General features: G+C 37.7%; 1 protein-coding gene across 2 annotated transcripts in view; it reads right to left on the bottom strand.

Moving 5' to 3' along the window:
* Positions 1 to 16,391, bottom strand: part of LOC127794182 (nuclear pore complex protein NUP214) — a 130,986-nt gene that overhangs the window by 66,396 nt on the left and 48,199 nt on the right. For both annotated transcript variants that reach the window (XM_052325151.1, XM_052325218.1), the window contains exon 5: positions 6,368 to 6,492. In XM_052325151.1, the coding sequence (XP_052181111.1) occupies positions 6,368 to 6,492 (125 nt within the window). The remainder of the gene's footprint in view (positions 1 to 6,367; positions 6,493 to 16,391) is intronic.

Raw genomic sequence — 16,391 nt, 5'->3', positions numbered from 1 at the left:
GAAAACAAGGATTAGATGAAGAAACAGTGGCCAGTTGTTGTGATTTCTTAGGAACAAGAAATCTGTAAGGGGGACGGAATTGTCAAGAAGTTATTGAAATCTCTTATTTCCCCCTATTGTTCTCTCTATTTCTCCCTATTTTCTGTCAGCTTCTCCCACAATTCTGTATGATTCTCCCTAGTATTTTGTTTGTTTCTCCCTCAATTCTTCCTATTTCTCCCTTGATTCTAATTCTATCTTCAAATAAAACATTAGTGAGGCTAGGTTCCTGACATCAGGTTTATTGACATTTAATAATTTTCTTTCCTGGCTACTTTTAACATTAGTTAGCCAACTGTCAAGATCAAAAGGGTTAAAGAAGTAAATATAGCTTACTTGTATTTTTCTTCTTGTATTTTTTGCTGCTGATACATCTTGTACCTTTCAATTACAATTACAACTGAAAGTTTGATAGCCTGTAAAAAGGCAATCTGTTGGAGGATGGGGATTCATTATGAGAAATAACAGAATCTTTTCCTCTAAAATTCTCTCTTTGTCCTTTCTCTCTCTCTCAGTTCTTTCTGGTTTCTCTCATTCTCAATTTCTTCCTACATCCCTAAAGAAACCCTAGATTAGGTCTAGGAACCTAACATTTGGTATCAAAGTAAGGTGATTCTTGGAGGTTGTTCTCAAAAGGCGAAATTCCGAAGAAGTGATCTGTGGAGATGGCGAAATTCCGAAGAAGTGATCTGTGGAGATGGCGGAAGGCACTCGAATGAAACAATTGGAGGCAAGGCTGAACACTATGGAGGTCGGTTTGCGCCAGACTTAGGAAGAGGTGAGTCGAGGCAGGGCCAAGATTGCTCCAAGAACTAACGGGTATTCTGTTTCTAATATAAGGATATTGGTCACTTGTCAGCTACTTGTCAAACATGGGCCTTAATTATCAAGGAAATTGCAGGTGAATGAAGTCAAGGTTTTGGTCACTTCTCCAACAAGGGCACTCATTATTGAGAATTTGAGGAACATGTATAGGAATAAATATATCATCTTGATTATTTGAAAATACCTAGCCTCTCTCTTCTCTAACTCTTGTCTTAAACCCTTCTCAATTACTTCTTTCCATCCCTCTCTTCACTAGTTTCCCCTATTTTTTCTCTCCTCTCTCTTCTCTAACCCTCCCCCTCTTCACCAGGTTCACTAGGTTCCTTGTATCCCACGCATACTACAACAAAAGGATGTGATATGATATTGTGCTTGACGATGATATTGTGGCTTCTTCTCGAACTGATGATTATCAACATTTCTTGTCAAACAAAAAGTTCAACCAGATTTAGATAATACTTGGATTACTAAAGAGGATTTTCGAGTTCTAGATCATAAGCTTTTAGAGTGGTATCTACAATTCAACTCATCAGAGCCAAGTTCTATTCAATCGCGATGCGGTCACCAATCAAGACTCGGCCCAAGGCTGACCCAATTAAACCGGAATAGTATCACCAAAATAGTAGTGCCATAATGTTATTTTAATACTTCTTAAGTTTTAGAATTCTACTTGATTTAGGATTCTATTTTATATTTCTACTTGATTTAGGATTCTATTTCATGTTTCTACTTGATTTAGGATTCTACTTCATGTTTGATTAGAGTTTTATTTTTATTAGGATTCTAGTTGACTTTTATTTAGGATTTATTTCTATTAGAATTTTAGTTGGATTTTGTTTTCTAAATATTAGATGGATTTGGATTAGCCAAACACTATAAATATACCTAGGATCTAGAGATTGTAATCAAGTTTTTATTAATCAAATTTCAGCAACCTATTTGGGTTTTCTTAGCAAAACAGTCTTGTTTTTGCGTCTTCTTGAAAGCCAAGCTTCGGCTATTGAAGTTTGCTCTTTCAAGGGTTTATTTTGGTGTGTTTTCTTCACACTCACGCTACACGCTGCGTCAGGTGGTATCAGAGCGGTTAATCAACCAATCAGATGGCCAATCTTGAACGTAACGGTAGCAACCAGCCTCGTGACGATGATCAGGGGTTGTCCGCAGTTTGGAAAGCAATCGAAGAACAGCGGGAAGTAACTCGTACTATCCAACAGCGATTGGAGCAACATAGCAACCAATTGGGCACCTTACTACGAGTTGATGATGACAGGAACCTGAATAATGGGGTGAATCAAGCCGGAGCGGGAAGACCACCCATTAATCATGTCCTTGTTAATCCTAGAAAACCAGTGATTGAAGATAGCGATGAAGAGAATGATTTTGGTCGAGCAATAGCTAACCCTGGTGGTAGAGGGGTTAGGAGGAATGCGCATCAGTACAACCACTGGGGCAACGATGAGTATAAACTAAAAGTTGATATTCCTACCTTTAGTGGAGATCTTGATATTGAGGGGTTTTTGGATTGGATCACTGAGGTTGACCGTTTTTTCGAATACATAGAGATCCCAGATGAACGACAAGTAAAGTTAGTGGCTTACAGGTTGAAAGGCGGTGCATCTGTTTGGTGGGAGCGATTAAGAGAAACGAGATTGAGGGAAGGCCGACTGCCAATTAAGACATGGAGACGAATGAAGCAGCTGTTAAGAGGTAGATTTTTGCCCCCTGACTATGAACAATATATGTTTGAAGCTTATCAAAGATGTATACAAGGAATGAAGAGTGTGAATGAATATACCTTTGAGTTTCTGCAATTGGCGGAGAAAAACCAATTATCAGAAAGTGACAATCAACAAGCAGCTTGTTACTTGAATGGATTGAAGCCTGCTATTCGTGATAAAATTGGGGTTCAGATGGTTCTGAGTGTGCAAGAAGCAAGGAACTTAGCTTTAAAGGCTGAGTTAATGTCGAGTGAGAGATCTCGTAATGACAACTATCGTCGGTATAGTGGAAATGAAAATAAACAACCAGCTTTTGATAAAGGCAAGTCAGATCAAGGAGCGCAACCCTCCAATCCACCCCATACAGTCAACCCTAATAAGGTTACAACGGGGGGAAACATTCGAGGTACTATTTCTAATCTTCCAAAATCCCCTAATCCTTATGCAAAGCCTATTCTTTTAAAATGTTTCAAGTGCAATGAGGTTGGGCATCGATCTAGTGATTGTCCAAGGAGGAAAATAGTTAACATTGTAGAAAAGGAAGAGGAAGATGTTGCTGAAGAGGAAGTATATTGCGGGCTTGATGGGGAGGATGACAAAGAAGATTATGGACATGGGCAATATACCTGTGTAGTGAGGAAGTTAATGCTATCTCAAAAGAATGAAGATACTACTCAACGGCATAAGCTTTTTCGCACGAGGTGTACGGTGAAAGGAAAAATCTTTGAGTTGATTATTGATAGTGGAAGTCAGGAGAACATCATAGAAAGAGACGTGGTGGCAAAGATGCAGTTAACTCCTGAAAAACATCCAAGCCCTTACATGATTGGATGGATCAAAGAAGTTGGTGGCATACATGTGGATGAACGTTGCAGGGTGCCTTTCTCTATTGGTAAGTACTCCGACGAAGTCTATTGTGATATTGTTGATATGGATGCTTGCCATATTTTATTTGGGAGGCCTTGGCAATTTGATGTAGATGCTACGCACTTGGGTAGGAAGAACACATATCAACTTGAGAAAGAAGGTGTGCGTTATACTTTGTTACCCATAGTGGAAAAGAATCAACCCAAAGCTTCTAAAGTGGAGCTTGATTTCGAAGATTATGTTGTCCCAGCAACCTCAACGTTTGCAAACTCAGGTCTAATTTATGTTGCTAACATGATAGAAACTCCAAGGTTATTGACTCATACTGGGGTATTTTCCAGTCCTGATGGCTCAAGCATTGCTTCGCAACCCAATGATGGTGGTGTTTTCTCTGATCGACTTGCTACTGTAAAGGAGATGGAGGTCATGGCAGCAAATCCTTCTACAGTTTATTCAAGATCTGACATGGTTGAATCGAAGGCAATAAGATCTACTATATTAGAGAAGCGCTCAAGATGGAAGGTTCAACGTCCTCAATCTAACAGTAATAATGCAATGGAGGCAGAAGGCAACAAACATGGCGATGATTGGACCCATGCCAATGCTGATATGGCTAAGAAGGGGAGGAATGTCTTTGCTCATGTTCCCTTTGCAGAAAAGTTCAAGCGGTTCAGGAAGATGTCAAGCAAAAGTTGCACAAATAAGAAATATAAGGCGACAACTGACAAGCATAGGAAGCACAAGGTATTTGAGGTTGGAGATGAAGTCATGATATTCTTGAAGAAGGAACAAATTCTAGCAGGAAAGCAGAACAAGTTCAAGAAGTATGGTCCTTACAAGATTCCAAAGAAGACCAATGACAATGCTTATGTTGTGGATTTGCCTAATCATATGGGTATTTCTAAATATTCAAAGTGGCTAATCTCTCTTCGTACTTATCGGATGTGGATTTGTCCAAACAGGATCAAAATTCGAGGTCGAATTTTTTCTCAAGTGAAGGTGAATGATGCGGTCACCAATCAAGACTCGGCCCAAGGCTGACCCAATTAAACCGGAATAGTATCACCAAAATAGTAGTGCTATAATGTTATTTTAATACTTCTTAAATTTTAGAATTCTACTTGATTTAGGATTCTATTTCATGTTTCTACTTGATTTAGGATTCTACTTCATGTTTGATTAGAGTTTTATTTTTATTAGGATTCTAGTTGACTTTTATTTAGGATTTATTTCTATTAGAATTTTAGTTGGATTTTGTTTTCCAAATATTAGATGGATTTGGATTAACCAAACACTATAAATATACCTAGGATCTAGAGATTGTAATCAAGTTTTTATTAATCAAATTTCAGCAACCTATTTGGGTTTTCTTAGCAAAACAGTCTTGTTTTTGCGTCTTCTTGAAAGCCAAGCTTCGGCTATTGAAGTTTTCTCTTTCAAGGGTTTATTTTGGTGTGTTTTCTTCACACTCACGCTACACGCTGCGTCAAATCGGGGGAGAATGATGAAGATCATAGAACAAATATTTCAGAAAACAATATTTTAGCAGTAAAAATAGAGATTAATACGTTTTATTAGTTTCTTTATTTCTAATTTGTTTCCTAGTTTCTTTTGATTTCTTTTATTTTCTAGAATCCTAATTAGATTGGGATTATTTGTATGATCTTAATTAGATTGGATAAAGGAATCCTAGTTAGAATAGATTTTTATTTGTTTAGATCTCTATAAATAATCTTTTAGTGATGTATTGTAGAGCAACCTTTGATGAATGATATTGAAAATTGATATTGGTTTTGAGTAATCAAGATTACTTTTGTTTCTTTGGTCAAGTTCTCGTCAATTTCATAATAGAAAGGGAGGGAAGAAAATATATTTTGCAGCTTACACCCGATTTGGGGTGTAAAGAGGGGGAAGGAAATATATTTATAAATATATTATTGTTTTTACTATCTAAACCTTGTTATTTTTTTCACTTGTTTATTCATTTTGAAAGTAAAGGAGTATAAATGTAACTTTATTTTCCTTTTTTTACTATTCTATCCCTTTTCATTCTCTATCCAAAGAAAATAAAGCTATATTATGTTATATTAGTTGAATAATTGAGCCAATGTAATAGGCTGTAAGCGTCGATCTGTTGGGCTGAAGCCTATGTAAATAAAAGCCTCAGATAAAGCATAGCTGGAGAAATGTTTCAGCATGTTCCCAGGCAAGTTGTAAGGCAAGTGGGGAGGGCATAACCGCTTTTGGCGCCAAATAGGCCATAGATCAGTATAAAAAGGAACCAATCTACGCCTTTACCCCTATGTTGAATGAAATCAGGAAATCAATTTCCTTCTCATATTCTTTTCCCTCTCAATTTTCATTCTCTCTTTCCCTCTAATTCTCTGAATCCTTCCTTCTCTCTTTCTCTCGCTCTTCTCAATCACTCGAGAATTCACTTGTCAGATCAGAAATCTAACAAATTACACTTATTTATATTTTATTCTTCACGAACAATGGAAAGATAACAAACTTTACACTACTTCATTTACCCTTACTTTCCATTCAGTTCTCTATACCACCTCTCTTCCAAACATAGGCTAACAGTTTCTTAGCTAGTATCGGACAGAAATAATAACTACGAGTCCAATCAAAACTTTAGATACTATGATTAGGTTAAACTCAGGCAATATATTCTTCAATTTGTAAGGTAAGTGTTTATCCTAAGGATGAGATATAAGCAACCAATTAGTCACTGCATATCATGAGGGAGAGATTTCTTAAGAATAACTAATCAAAACCAAGGCTAGAAGATACTACCAAATTGAAATATTACTGCAAACAAAATATGTCAGAATATGCTGATCAACATTGTACTTGACAAGCTAACTTCCATTAATAATTTCATTAAACTAAATATCAAGGGATAGCATACTAACATCAGTAATTTTTCCATCTTTGCTTGTGATAACTTGAACCAGATAATTTTCCTCATTGCCATCTGCGTTTAGCTGAAAGCATCCCAGAATTATACAATCTGAACGCACCCACCTGATAGAATCCACTGGTTGGAGAAATGATTGTGTCAGAATATATTCTTGGAAAATGTTTCAAATAGACTCCATTATACCATACTTCAGTATAGAAACCAAAACATCTGCCATCCTTGAACAAAAATTGTACCATGAAGATCCACTTACAGAGACCCAAAAAAAGAGAGAGAGAGAGAGAGAGAGAGAGAGAGAGAGAGAATAGTGACAGTCCACAAATAAAGGTAAACCAGAAGATGTTATATGAGAGAGAAGGATAAGGTCCTAATTCTATCGCATTCATTACCTAAGTCATATGAGCATTTTGTGGACATTCTAAAGCATGGTAGGGACACCATATCCTTCGAGTATGTTATAGGTGCTCTTAACTCTAAAGAGCTGCAGCATAAAGTGGAGATGAAGAAATCTATTGGGGATGCCCTTACAACTAGATATAGGTCTTAATATATTGAGCTCACATTTTTCAAAAAAAAAAAACTAGATATAGGCCTGAAAAGCGAGATCCTAAGGCTAAGGGGAAGGCTCGATCAAAGTCAAGAAGTGGTAGGAGAAACCTTAGATGTTTTCACTACCATGAGGAAGGGCATATAAAGAAATATTGTCCAAAGAAAAAGCAGGAATTTTCAGATAAAGGTAAACCAGAATTCTCAAACTCTATATACGAGTTTGACTATGATAGCTCAGATACACTTGTGGTATCAAGTCATTCGGATAGAGAGGTGTGGGTATTGGATTCGGGTTATTCTTTCCATATGTTACCCCATAGAGAATGGTTCTTGAATTATAGAGACATTGGTGGGGGGAAAGTTTTGTTAGGGAATAACCAAGACTATAGCATAAAGGGAATTGGGGACATTAAGCTTAAAATGTTTGATGGGTCAGTAAGGACCCTGTCATCAATGAGATATGTCCTGGACTTAAAGAGGAACCTGATTTCCCTAGGGGAGCTAGCTAAGAGTGGCTATAGTTATAGTGGTCATGGTGATGTTCTCAAGGTAACTAGGGGATCACTTGTATGTATGAAGGCAGTCCTGAAAAATGGGATATTTGTTATGTTAGCTACCACATTATGTGGGGATGTGGATGTAGGGGAAAATAAAACCTATGAGCACACAAAGCTATGGCATTTTAGGATGGCTCATATGAGTGTCCAAGGGCTTAGAGAACTAGTTAGTCAAGGGATTTTAGGCTCTGGTAAGGTAACAGATTTAGACACATGCAAATCATGTATCTATGGAAAATCTGTGAAGGTAAAGTTCCCCAAGAAGACACTCCATACCTCTAAAGGCCCACTTGAATATGTCCATACGGACTTATGGGGCCTTAGTTAAACCCTAACTCAAGGTGGAGCAAGGTATTTCCTTTCTATAATAGATGACTACTCTAGAATGGTTTGGGTTTTTGTTTTGAAATCCAAAAATAATACCTTTGATGCATTTAACGCCTAGAAAACTATGATTGAAAATCAAAGGGGTGTAAAATTAAAGATCATTAGAACTGATAATGGCCTAGAATTTTGTAATAAGAAATTCGCCCAACTATGCAAAGAGAGTGGCATACTAAGGCACTTTACTGCCCCTAGTAACCTTAAGCAAAATGGATTAGCTAAGCGCATGAACAGGACCCTCCTAGAGAGGGTGAGATGTATGTTGTTTCATGCTAGGCTTCCCAAAGCATTTTGGGGAGAGGTTATTGCTATAGCAACCTATGTGATAAACCAGTGACCTTCATCAGCCATAGGTTTTAAGACACCTTATGAAATGTAGAATAATCATAAGCCAAACCTAGATCATCTTAGGGTGTTTTGGATGTATAGCTTATGCTCATGTAAAACAAGGTAAATTAGAACCTAGGGTTAAGAAGTGTGTGTTTATTGGTTATCCATCATGGGTTAAGGGGTATAAGTTGTGAAATTTAGAAGAAGAGATGCCTAGAACCATGGTAAGTAGAGATGTAACTTTTGATGAGAATTCCTTTATTGATCAAAATAAGGAGAATAGGGATAGGAAAGGGAAAGCAAAAGTTGTAAATTTTGAACAACAGCAACAGGATGATGTTGCTGCATATGATACTCCCTTAGAACCTATTCAGGACCAACCAAGTGTTGGTAAAGGCTCCTCAAGTTGAAATAGCCTTGACAGATCTATAGATGTGGGGGATTCATCGAGTAATGATGAAGACCAGCACATGGACAATGCTGGTTCATCAAGTATAGTAGGAGATTTAATTGAGAAAAGGTATAATGTAGGACAAGATACGCAAAGAAGAGTCAATAGGCCACCAGTGAGATATGGGTTCTCTGATTTGGTGGCATACGCACAACTAAGTGCGGCTGAGATGGCTGGAGAAGAGCCTCGGTCCTATGAAGAGGCTGTAAACTCAAAGGAATCTCAAAAATGGCAGCCTGCCATGGAAGCTGAGATGAATACTTGAGGAAAAATGAGAATTGGGTTTTGGTAAATAGACTCTTGGGAAAAAGAATAGTAAGTTGTAGATGGTTGCTTAAAGTGAAAGATAGAGCTGGAGATAGCCTCAAGCCTAGGTATAAAGCTAGGCTAGTAGCAAGGGGTTTTACCTAAGTAGCAGGGGTAGATTTCAACAAAGGGTTCTCTCCGGTTGTGAGACACACTTCTATAAGAACCTTGCTACCTATGACAGCCCATCTGTTAAAGAAAATATAACCTAAGCTGTTTTAGTTTTCTGTTATTCAGTTATGTTATATATTTTACTTTCAGTTGTAGCAGCTGTTATTTTAAACTTGCGCTTTCTGTTTTGCGCCTTTAGTTAGCTTTCTTTATTATGCTTGTAGTCTAGACTTGGCTGAGTATAAAATCAGCTTAGTCTTGTTTCTGTATTCATTCGATTCACTAATCAGAATTCCAGAGCATTCTTTCTCTCATCTTGTTTTCATTCTACTCTCTGCCCTAGCTCAATCTTTACATGGTATCAGAGCGTATGACTAAGGTCAATGGCATTCAATTCGGATCACAGTTCTTCCTCCTTTGTTCCTCCTCGATCTCTTTCAGCCTTGTCTTCAGCCTCGCAATCTGATTTTTCAATGATGGCAAAAGCGTTTAACTATATACCTATCAAACTCGATCCGAACAACTACATTTTCTAGAAGGCACAAATTTCTGCTACAATTCGAGCGTTTGACCTGCAATCATTCCTCAACAAATCTCCTCCTCCATCCAAGTATATCACAGATCCGAACGCAAATGAAGATGCAGCACCCACGTTGAATCCTGAATTCTTGAATTGGATACGATCGGACCAATTGCTGCTTGGCTGGCTCTTCTCAACAATTGATAAAGAAGTCTTAGCACAGGTGATTCACTATGAATCATCTGCTGAGGTATGGATGGCACTTGAAAATTTATACTCCCGCCAAACAATTGCCAAGTCTTTTCAATTGAAATAGCAACTTCGATCCATTAAGAAGGATTCTTTGTCTATAAATGACTATATTCTTAAGATCAAAACTGTAGGTCACTCTCTTGCAGCTATTGGAGAACCTCTAAGTGACAAAGATTTGCTTCTTGCAATTCTCAATGGACTGGATTATGATTATGAGACAGTAGTAAGTCTTATTACCTACCAAATGGATGATATAGATCTTGAGAAAGTTCAATATTTGCTATTGATGCATGAACAAAGATTAAACTCTAAGAATTTGGCACAAGCGTCAACTGTAAATGTTGAGTCAGTTATGCCATCTGCTATGCAAGTAAATATGGCTGCTTACACTCAAAAGAACTCTGAAAATTCTGTTAATAATAGAGGAGGTTTCGGTCAAAACAGAGGAAGTTTTGTAAATCGAGGAGGTAGAGGCAGAGGTAGACAAGGAAAAAGAATTTACTGCCAGCTTTGTGGCAAGCCAGGGCACTTTGTTGATAAATGTTATCATCGGTTTGATAGAAATTTTCAAAGAAGTTCTCCTATGTTGAATTCAAATTTTGGACAGAATTCAAATTTTGGACGGCCACCTATGGTTTCCCAACAACCAGATTCAAGAGCCTTTGTAGCTTCCCTTAGTGATTCTAACGAGGCTTACATGAGTGATCTAGGTTTTACACAAGGAACTTATTATAATCATTTTTCTCAACCTATTGATTATAATACACCTTTGTCTCAGCCTTCTTTTCAAGATCCAGCTTGGTTTGTTGACTCAGGAGCCACTAATCACATAACCTCAAACCTTAATAATCTCTCACTCCATGCTCCTTACAATGGGAATGACAAAGTCTCAGTTGGTAATGGTAAGCAACTTCCAATTTCTAACATTGGTCTTGGACATTTGTTCACACAAACTGCACCTATTTCCAACATTTCTTTGTCAAATGTTTTACATGTTCCTTCCATGAAAAAGAATCTCATTAGTGTATCTCAACTTACAAGAGATCATGATCTTGTAGCAGAATTTAACTCTAGTTCTTGTTTGATTAAGGACAAGAATACCGGGGAGGTGCTACTCAAAGGATGTCTTAAGGATGGCTTATATCAACTGAGTTCAGCAACTAATTCTGCTGCTCCTAATTCTGCTGCTCCTTGTGCTTCAGCCCAGCCTTGTGTTTCAGCTCAGACTATTAAGTCTAACTCTACTTCTAGCAATACATCTTCTTCTGATTGTAATGTTTTTCACTCAAATAAATGTAAGGGGCAGCTTCCACTCTGTTCTGGACTATCACCTAATGTTCAGCTAGCACAAACTAAGCGAATGTATAATCAATGGCATGCAAAGCTAGGTCATCCATCGTTCAATGTACTTCGTTTTGTTCTTAATAAAATCAGATTGCCTTGTTCTCATTCGAATGTTTCCTTTTGTGATTCATGTAAAATTGGCAAACTTAATCAACTTCCCTTTGCTGATTGTCCTATTACAGCAAAGAAACCTCTTGAATTAGTTTACTCAGATTTGTGGGGTCCCTCTCCTACTTTGTCCATTGAAGGACATCGATACTATATCATTTTTGTTGATGCCTATACCAGATATACTTGGCTATACCCTTTGAAACTTAAATCAGATGCCTTGTCCACCTTTGTAACCTTTCACAAACTTGCTGAAGTTCAGTTTCACACAAAATTACAGGCCTTACAAACAGACAATGGAGGAGAGTTTAAGGCATTTTTACCCTATCTTCATAGCTGTGGTATTCAACCAAAATTCACTTGTCCTTATACTCATCAGCAAAATGGTGTTGCTGAAAAGAAACATAGGCATATCACTGAAATGGGACTTACTTTGCTGTCTCATGTTAACATGCCATTAAAATTTTGGGTTGATGCCTTCGAAACAGCTGTTCATATTATTAATTTGCTTCCTTCATTATCTCTTCAGTTTAAAATTCCTTTTGAACTTCTTTACCACAAGCAACCAAATTATATGATGTTGCAACCGTTTGGATGTGCTTGTTTTCCTTTTCTACGTTCGTATAATAAGCACAAATTTGCTTTTCACTCAACCAAATGCATATTCATTGGGTATAGTCATATACATTCTGGTTATAAATGCTTACATCCATCTGGTCGAGTTTATATATCTCGTCATGTGCAATTTAATTCATATGAGTTTCCCTTTCAGAGCTTATTTTCTTCCCTTTCTACATCTCAGTCTACTTCAACTGGTTTTTCTACTCGTTTCTTTGAGTCTCTTCCAGTCTCTGCTCCATTTGAAGTAGTACCTCCGGTATCCTCTTCCATGCCAAGCAATGCAACTTCTTCTCCATCTCAGAATTCTATTACTTTGCCTCCTACTCCATTAGTTCCTCAGCCTTCTTCCAAACCTGCAGCACGTAATCCTAAATATCCTACTGAACCCCTTCCTTCTGTTCATCCTATGCTTACCCAGTCCAAGACCAAACAGCTCCAACTTACTTCTCCTCATGTTCTAACTAGTTCCGTAGTACCTAGTTCTGTCAATGAAGCCTTTTTAGACTCACAATGGGTTAAAGCTATGAAGGATGAGTTTATTGCTTTACAGCGCAATCAAACTTGGGACTTAGTTCCATTTTCTAAGGATATGAACATTATTGGCTGCAAGTGGGTGTATCGAATAAAGTATAATCCTGATGGAACTATTCTTAAATACAAAGCTAGGTTGGTTGCCAAGGGTTTTCTTCAAACACCGGGGGTTGATTATGCTGAAACCTTTAGTCCGGTTGTCAAAGCACCAACTATTAGAGTTTTGTTTACTTTGGCTGTTACTTTTGGATGGGATATTCAACAAGTAGACATTAATAATGCATTTTTGAATGGAGACTTGACTGAAAATGTTTACATGTCTCAACCTGAAGGATTTATTGATTCCCGGTGTCCTTCTTATGTTTGTAAGCTCCGAAAATCTCTCTATGGTCTTAAACAGGCACCTCGGGCATGGTACACTAAGTTGAGAGAAGCTTTACAATCATGGGGATTTAAACGAGCTGTTTCAGATGCCTCATTATTCATTAAAAGAACTTCTCAGTTTGTCTTGTTTGCTTTGGTATATGTTGATGACATTTTAATCACTGGTTCTAACTCAGCAGCTCTTGAAAAGTTTATTCATGATTTGGATACAAATTTTGCTCTAAAAACACTTGGATCAGTACACTATTTTCTTGGTTTTGAAGCTCATAGAAATCACTCTGGAATCTATCTTACACAATCCAAGTATGCTTTGGATTTATTGAAGAAAGCTGATATGCAAGATTGTAAATCATGTGATACTCCTATGAATTTTGCTGTGTCACTAACAGATGAAGGTGATTCTTTTGAAAATCCATCGCTCTATCGTACTATCATTGGCTCTTTGCAATACCTTACCTACACCAGACTTGATATCTCCCTTGCTGTAAATAAGCTTAGCCAATTCTTGTCCTCTCCTAAACATCAGCATTGGCAAGCTTGTAAGCGGTTGCTTAGATATCTAAAGGGTACTCTTGGTCTAGGTCTCTTTTTCTCACCAGCACCTCTTGATTTACCCCTATTTGTGTACACTGATGCTGATTTTGCTGGCTGCAAAGTCAGCAGACGCTCCACTAGTGGAATTTGTGTATTTCTTGGTCAAAATTTGATTGTTTGGAGTTCAAGAAAGCAATCTGTGGTTGCTCGATCAGTGGGAGAGGCAGAATATAGAGCTGTTGCACAGGGTGTGACTGAGATCTTATGGTTACAATCACTATTTTTAGAGCTAGGTTATAAGTGTCATTCAAAACCTATAGTGTGGTGTGATAACCTAGCTGCAAAAAGTATTGCTGAAAATCCGGTTTTCCATTCTCGCACTAAACATATTGAGATTGATGTTCATTTTGTGCGAGAAAAGATTGAACATGGTGAGGTTGAAATTCGTTATGTGCCTACCTTACATCAGTTAGCTGATATTTTTACTAAGAGTTTGCCAAGAGGTCGGTTTCAGGATTTGTGTGCTAAGATCAATCTCAAAAAGTCACCTATTTCAACAGTCTCAATTTCTCAAGAAGAGGCAGGAAAGCAACTGGTCAGAAGGGAGTTTTCATTGAGGGAGAATGTTAAAGAAAATATAACCTAAGCTGTTTTAGTTTTCTGTTATTCAGTTATGTTATATATTTTGCTTTCAGTTGTAGCAGCTGTTATTTTAAACTTGCGCTTTCTGTTTTGCGCCTTTAGTTAGCTTTCTTTATTATGCTTGTAGTCTAGACTTGGCTGAGTATAAAATCAGCTTAGTCTTGTTTCTGTATTCATTCGATTCACTAATCAGAATTCCAGAGCATTCTTTCTCTCATCTTGTTTTCATTCTACTCTCTGCCCTAGCTCAATCTTTACACCATCTAGACCTATGCCTAGAGAAAATGAATGTCACCACCGCATTCCTCCATGGCGAGTTAGAAGAGGAAATTCTAATGGAGCAGCCTAGAGGATTTGAAATTAGGGAAAAGGAGGACAAGGTTGTTTGTTGAAGAAGTCCTTATATGGACTAAAACAGTCTCCTAGACAGTGGTACAAGAAATTTGATTCATTTATGCTAAGTCAAGGGTTTAAAAGAAGCTCATTCGATTGTTGTGTCTACCTTAGGCATGTTTCTTCTAAAGTAGCAATCTATCTCCTATTATATGTAGATGGCATGCTGATTGCAAATCATTCACAGCTGAAATCCAAAGTTTAAAGCTGAAACTTAGTTCAGCCTTTGAGATGGAGTTAGGTGAGGCTAAGAAAATTTTAGAGATGAAAATCACTAGGGATAGACATAATAGAACCCTCCAGCTATCCTAGAAAGCCTATCTAGAGAAAATCATAAGAAAATTTCATATGTTGGATGCAAAAGTGGTAAATGTACCCTTTGCACAACATTTCAAGTTATCACATGCCCAATCTGCAACGAATGAAAAGAGCCTAAGAGAAATGGAGAGAATTCCCTATTCTAATGTTGTTGGTAGCCTTATGTATACTATGGTGTGTTCTAAGCCGGATTTAGCCCATGCCATGAGTGTTGTAAGTAGATTCATGGCTAATCCAGGGAAGGAACATTGGACAATTGTAGAGTGGGTGTCTAGATACCTAAAGGGGTCAATTGATAAGGTTTTAGTCTATGGTGGAGCTAAAGAATTAGAAAAGCCGAATATTATAGGATATACAGATACAGATTATGCATCAGACCTAGATAGAAGAAGGTCTTCCACCGGCTATGTGTTCCAATTATGGAACTCCACAATTAGTTGGAAGACTAATCTTCAACCAGTTGTGGCTCTTTCAACCAAAGTATATAATAGTGACTGAGGCTGTTAAGGAGTCATTGTAGTTGAAAGGATTGGCTAGTGAAATCTTAGGAAATAATGTGAAGGCTATTCCAAAGTGTGACAGCCAAAGTGTTGTACACTTGGCTAAAAATCAAGGCCACCATGAGAGAACTAAATATATTGACATTAGGTACCATTTTACCAGAGAAATTCTTGAGAAGAAAGAGATTGATCTGATTAAAGTTGCAAGTGATGATAATGCAGCTGATATGTTCACTAAAGTTGTTCCCATATCCAAACTGCATCATTGTTTAAGGTTGTTACAGTTTTATGTTGTTTGATTGATCATTTTTCAAGTTTCCTAGGAGAGCAAAGCGAAAATGGTAAAGTTTCAGGTGTTACTCGAGGCAAAATGGTGGAGATTTGTTGATGTTTTGCCCGAGTTAAGTGTGCTGGAAGCTTAGAAGAAATCAGAGGAGTCAAGGATGATGATTGAGTGGCAATTAGTGTGCAGGCCATTTCTGTAATTAACTAGATATACAAGGAGTAGTTTAGACTTTTGTAGAGTTAGTTATATCCCTAGGTTGGTCCATCCCATAGTCTATAAATATGAGGACAGGAGATCGATCGTGATCATCAATCACACAATCATTCTATTCTCGTGTACAAGTGCAGTGAAAAAGAGAGAGAGTTATGAGAAGAATAGTTCTTGAATTCTTTTGTGAGAATTGTACTCAGGTTCTATGAGAGGGTGAATGACTCCATTGTACTAATTCTTTTATTCTTAGTGGATTGTTCTCTCGGTAGAGTTGCTAGATGTAGTGCCATTTTCGTGGCATGAACCAAGATAAAAATCAGCATGCGTGCAAGATTGTGGTTTGATCTTTCTTTTCTGTATTTCAATTATGTCTTTCATTTATTTTCTGATGGTGTATGTTTTGTGATTGAGTTGGTGAGTGATCGAGTGAGATATTGTGATTACTGCGTACGAATAGTACTCCCAGTTTTAACAGACATCAATACAGTTTGCGAGATGCACAGCCGTAATGATGCACTGCCCGAAAGACACACAGCTAATAAGAGACGTGGCTGGTGAGACAGGCACCACCATTGAGAGAAACATGGCTGGAAACACAAGTGGCCAGAGACAGGTGATTGATCCAGCTTCACCCTAGAAAGTAGACTGAGAGTTGCAGCTTCAACAAAGGTGTTGAATTTTCTGA

Source organism: Diospyros lotus, chromosome 1 (genome assembly GCF_014633365.1).
Source record: "Diospyros lotus cultivar Yz01 chromosome 1, ASM1463336v1, whole genome shotgun sequence".
In the NCBI taxonomy this organism is placed as follows: Eukaryota; Viridiplantae; Streptophyta; class Magnoliopsida; order Ericales; family Ebenaceae; genus Diospyros; species Diospyros lotus.
This window is presented reverse-complemented; position numbering and strand designations above follow the sequence as displayed.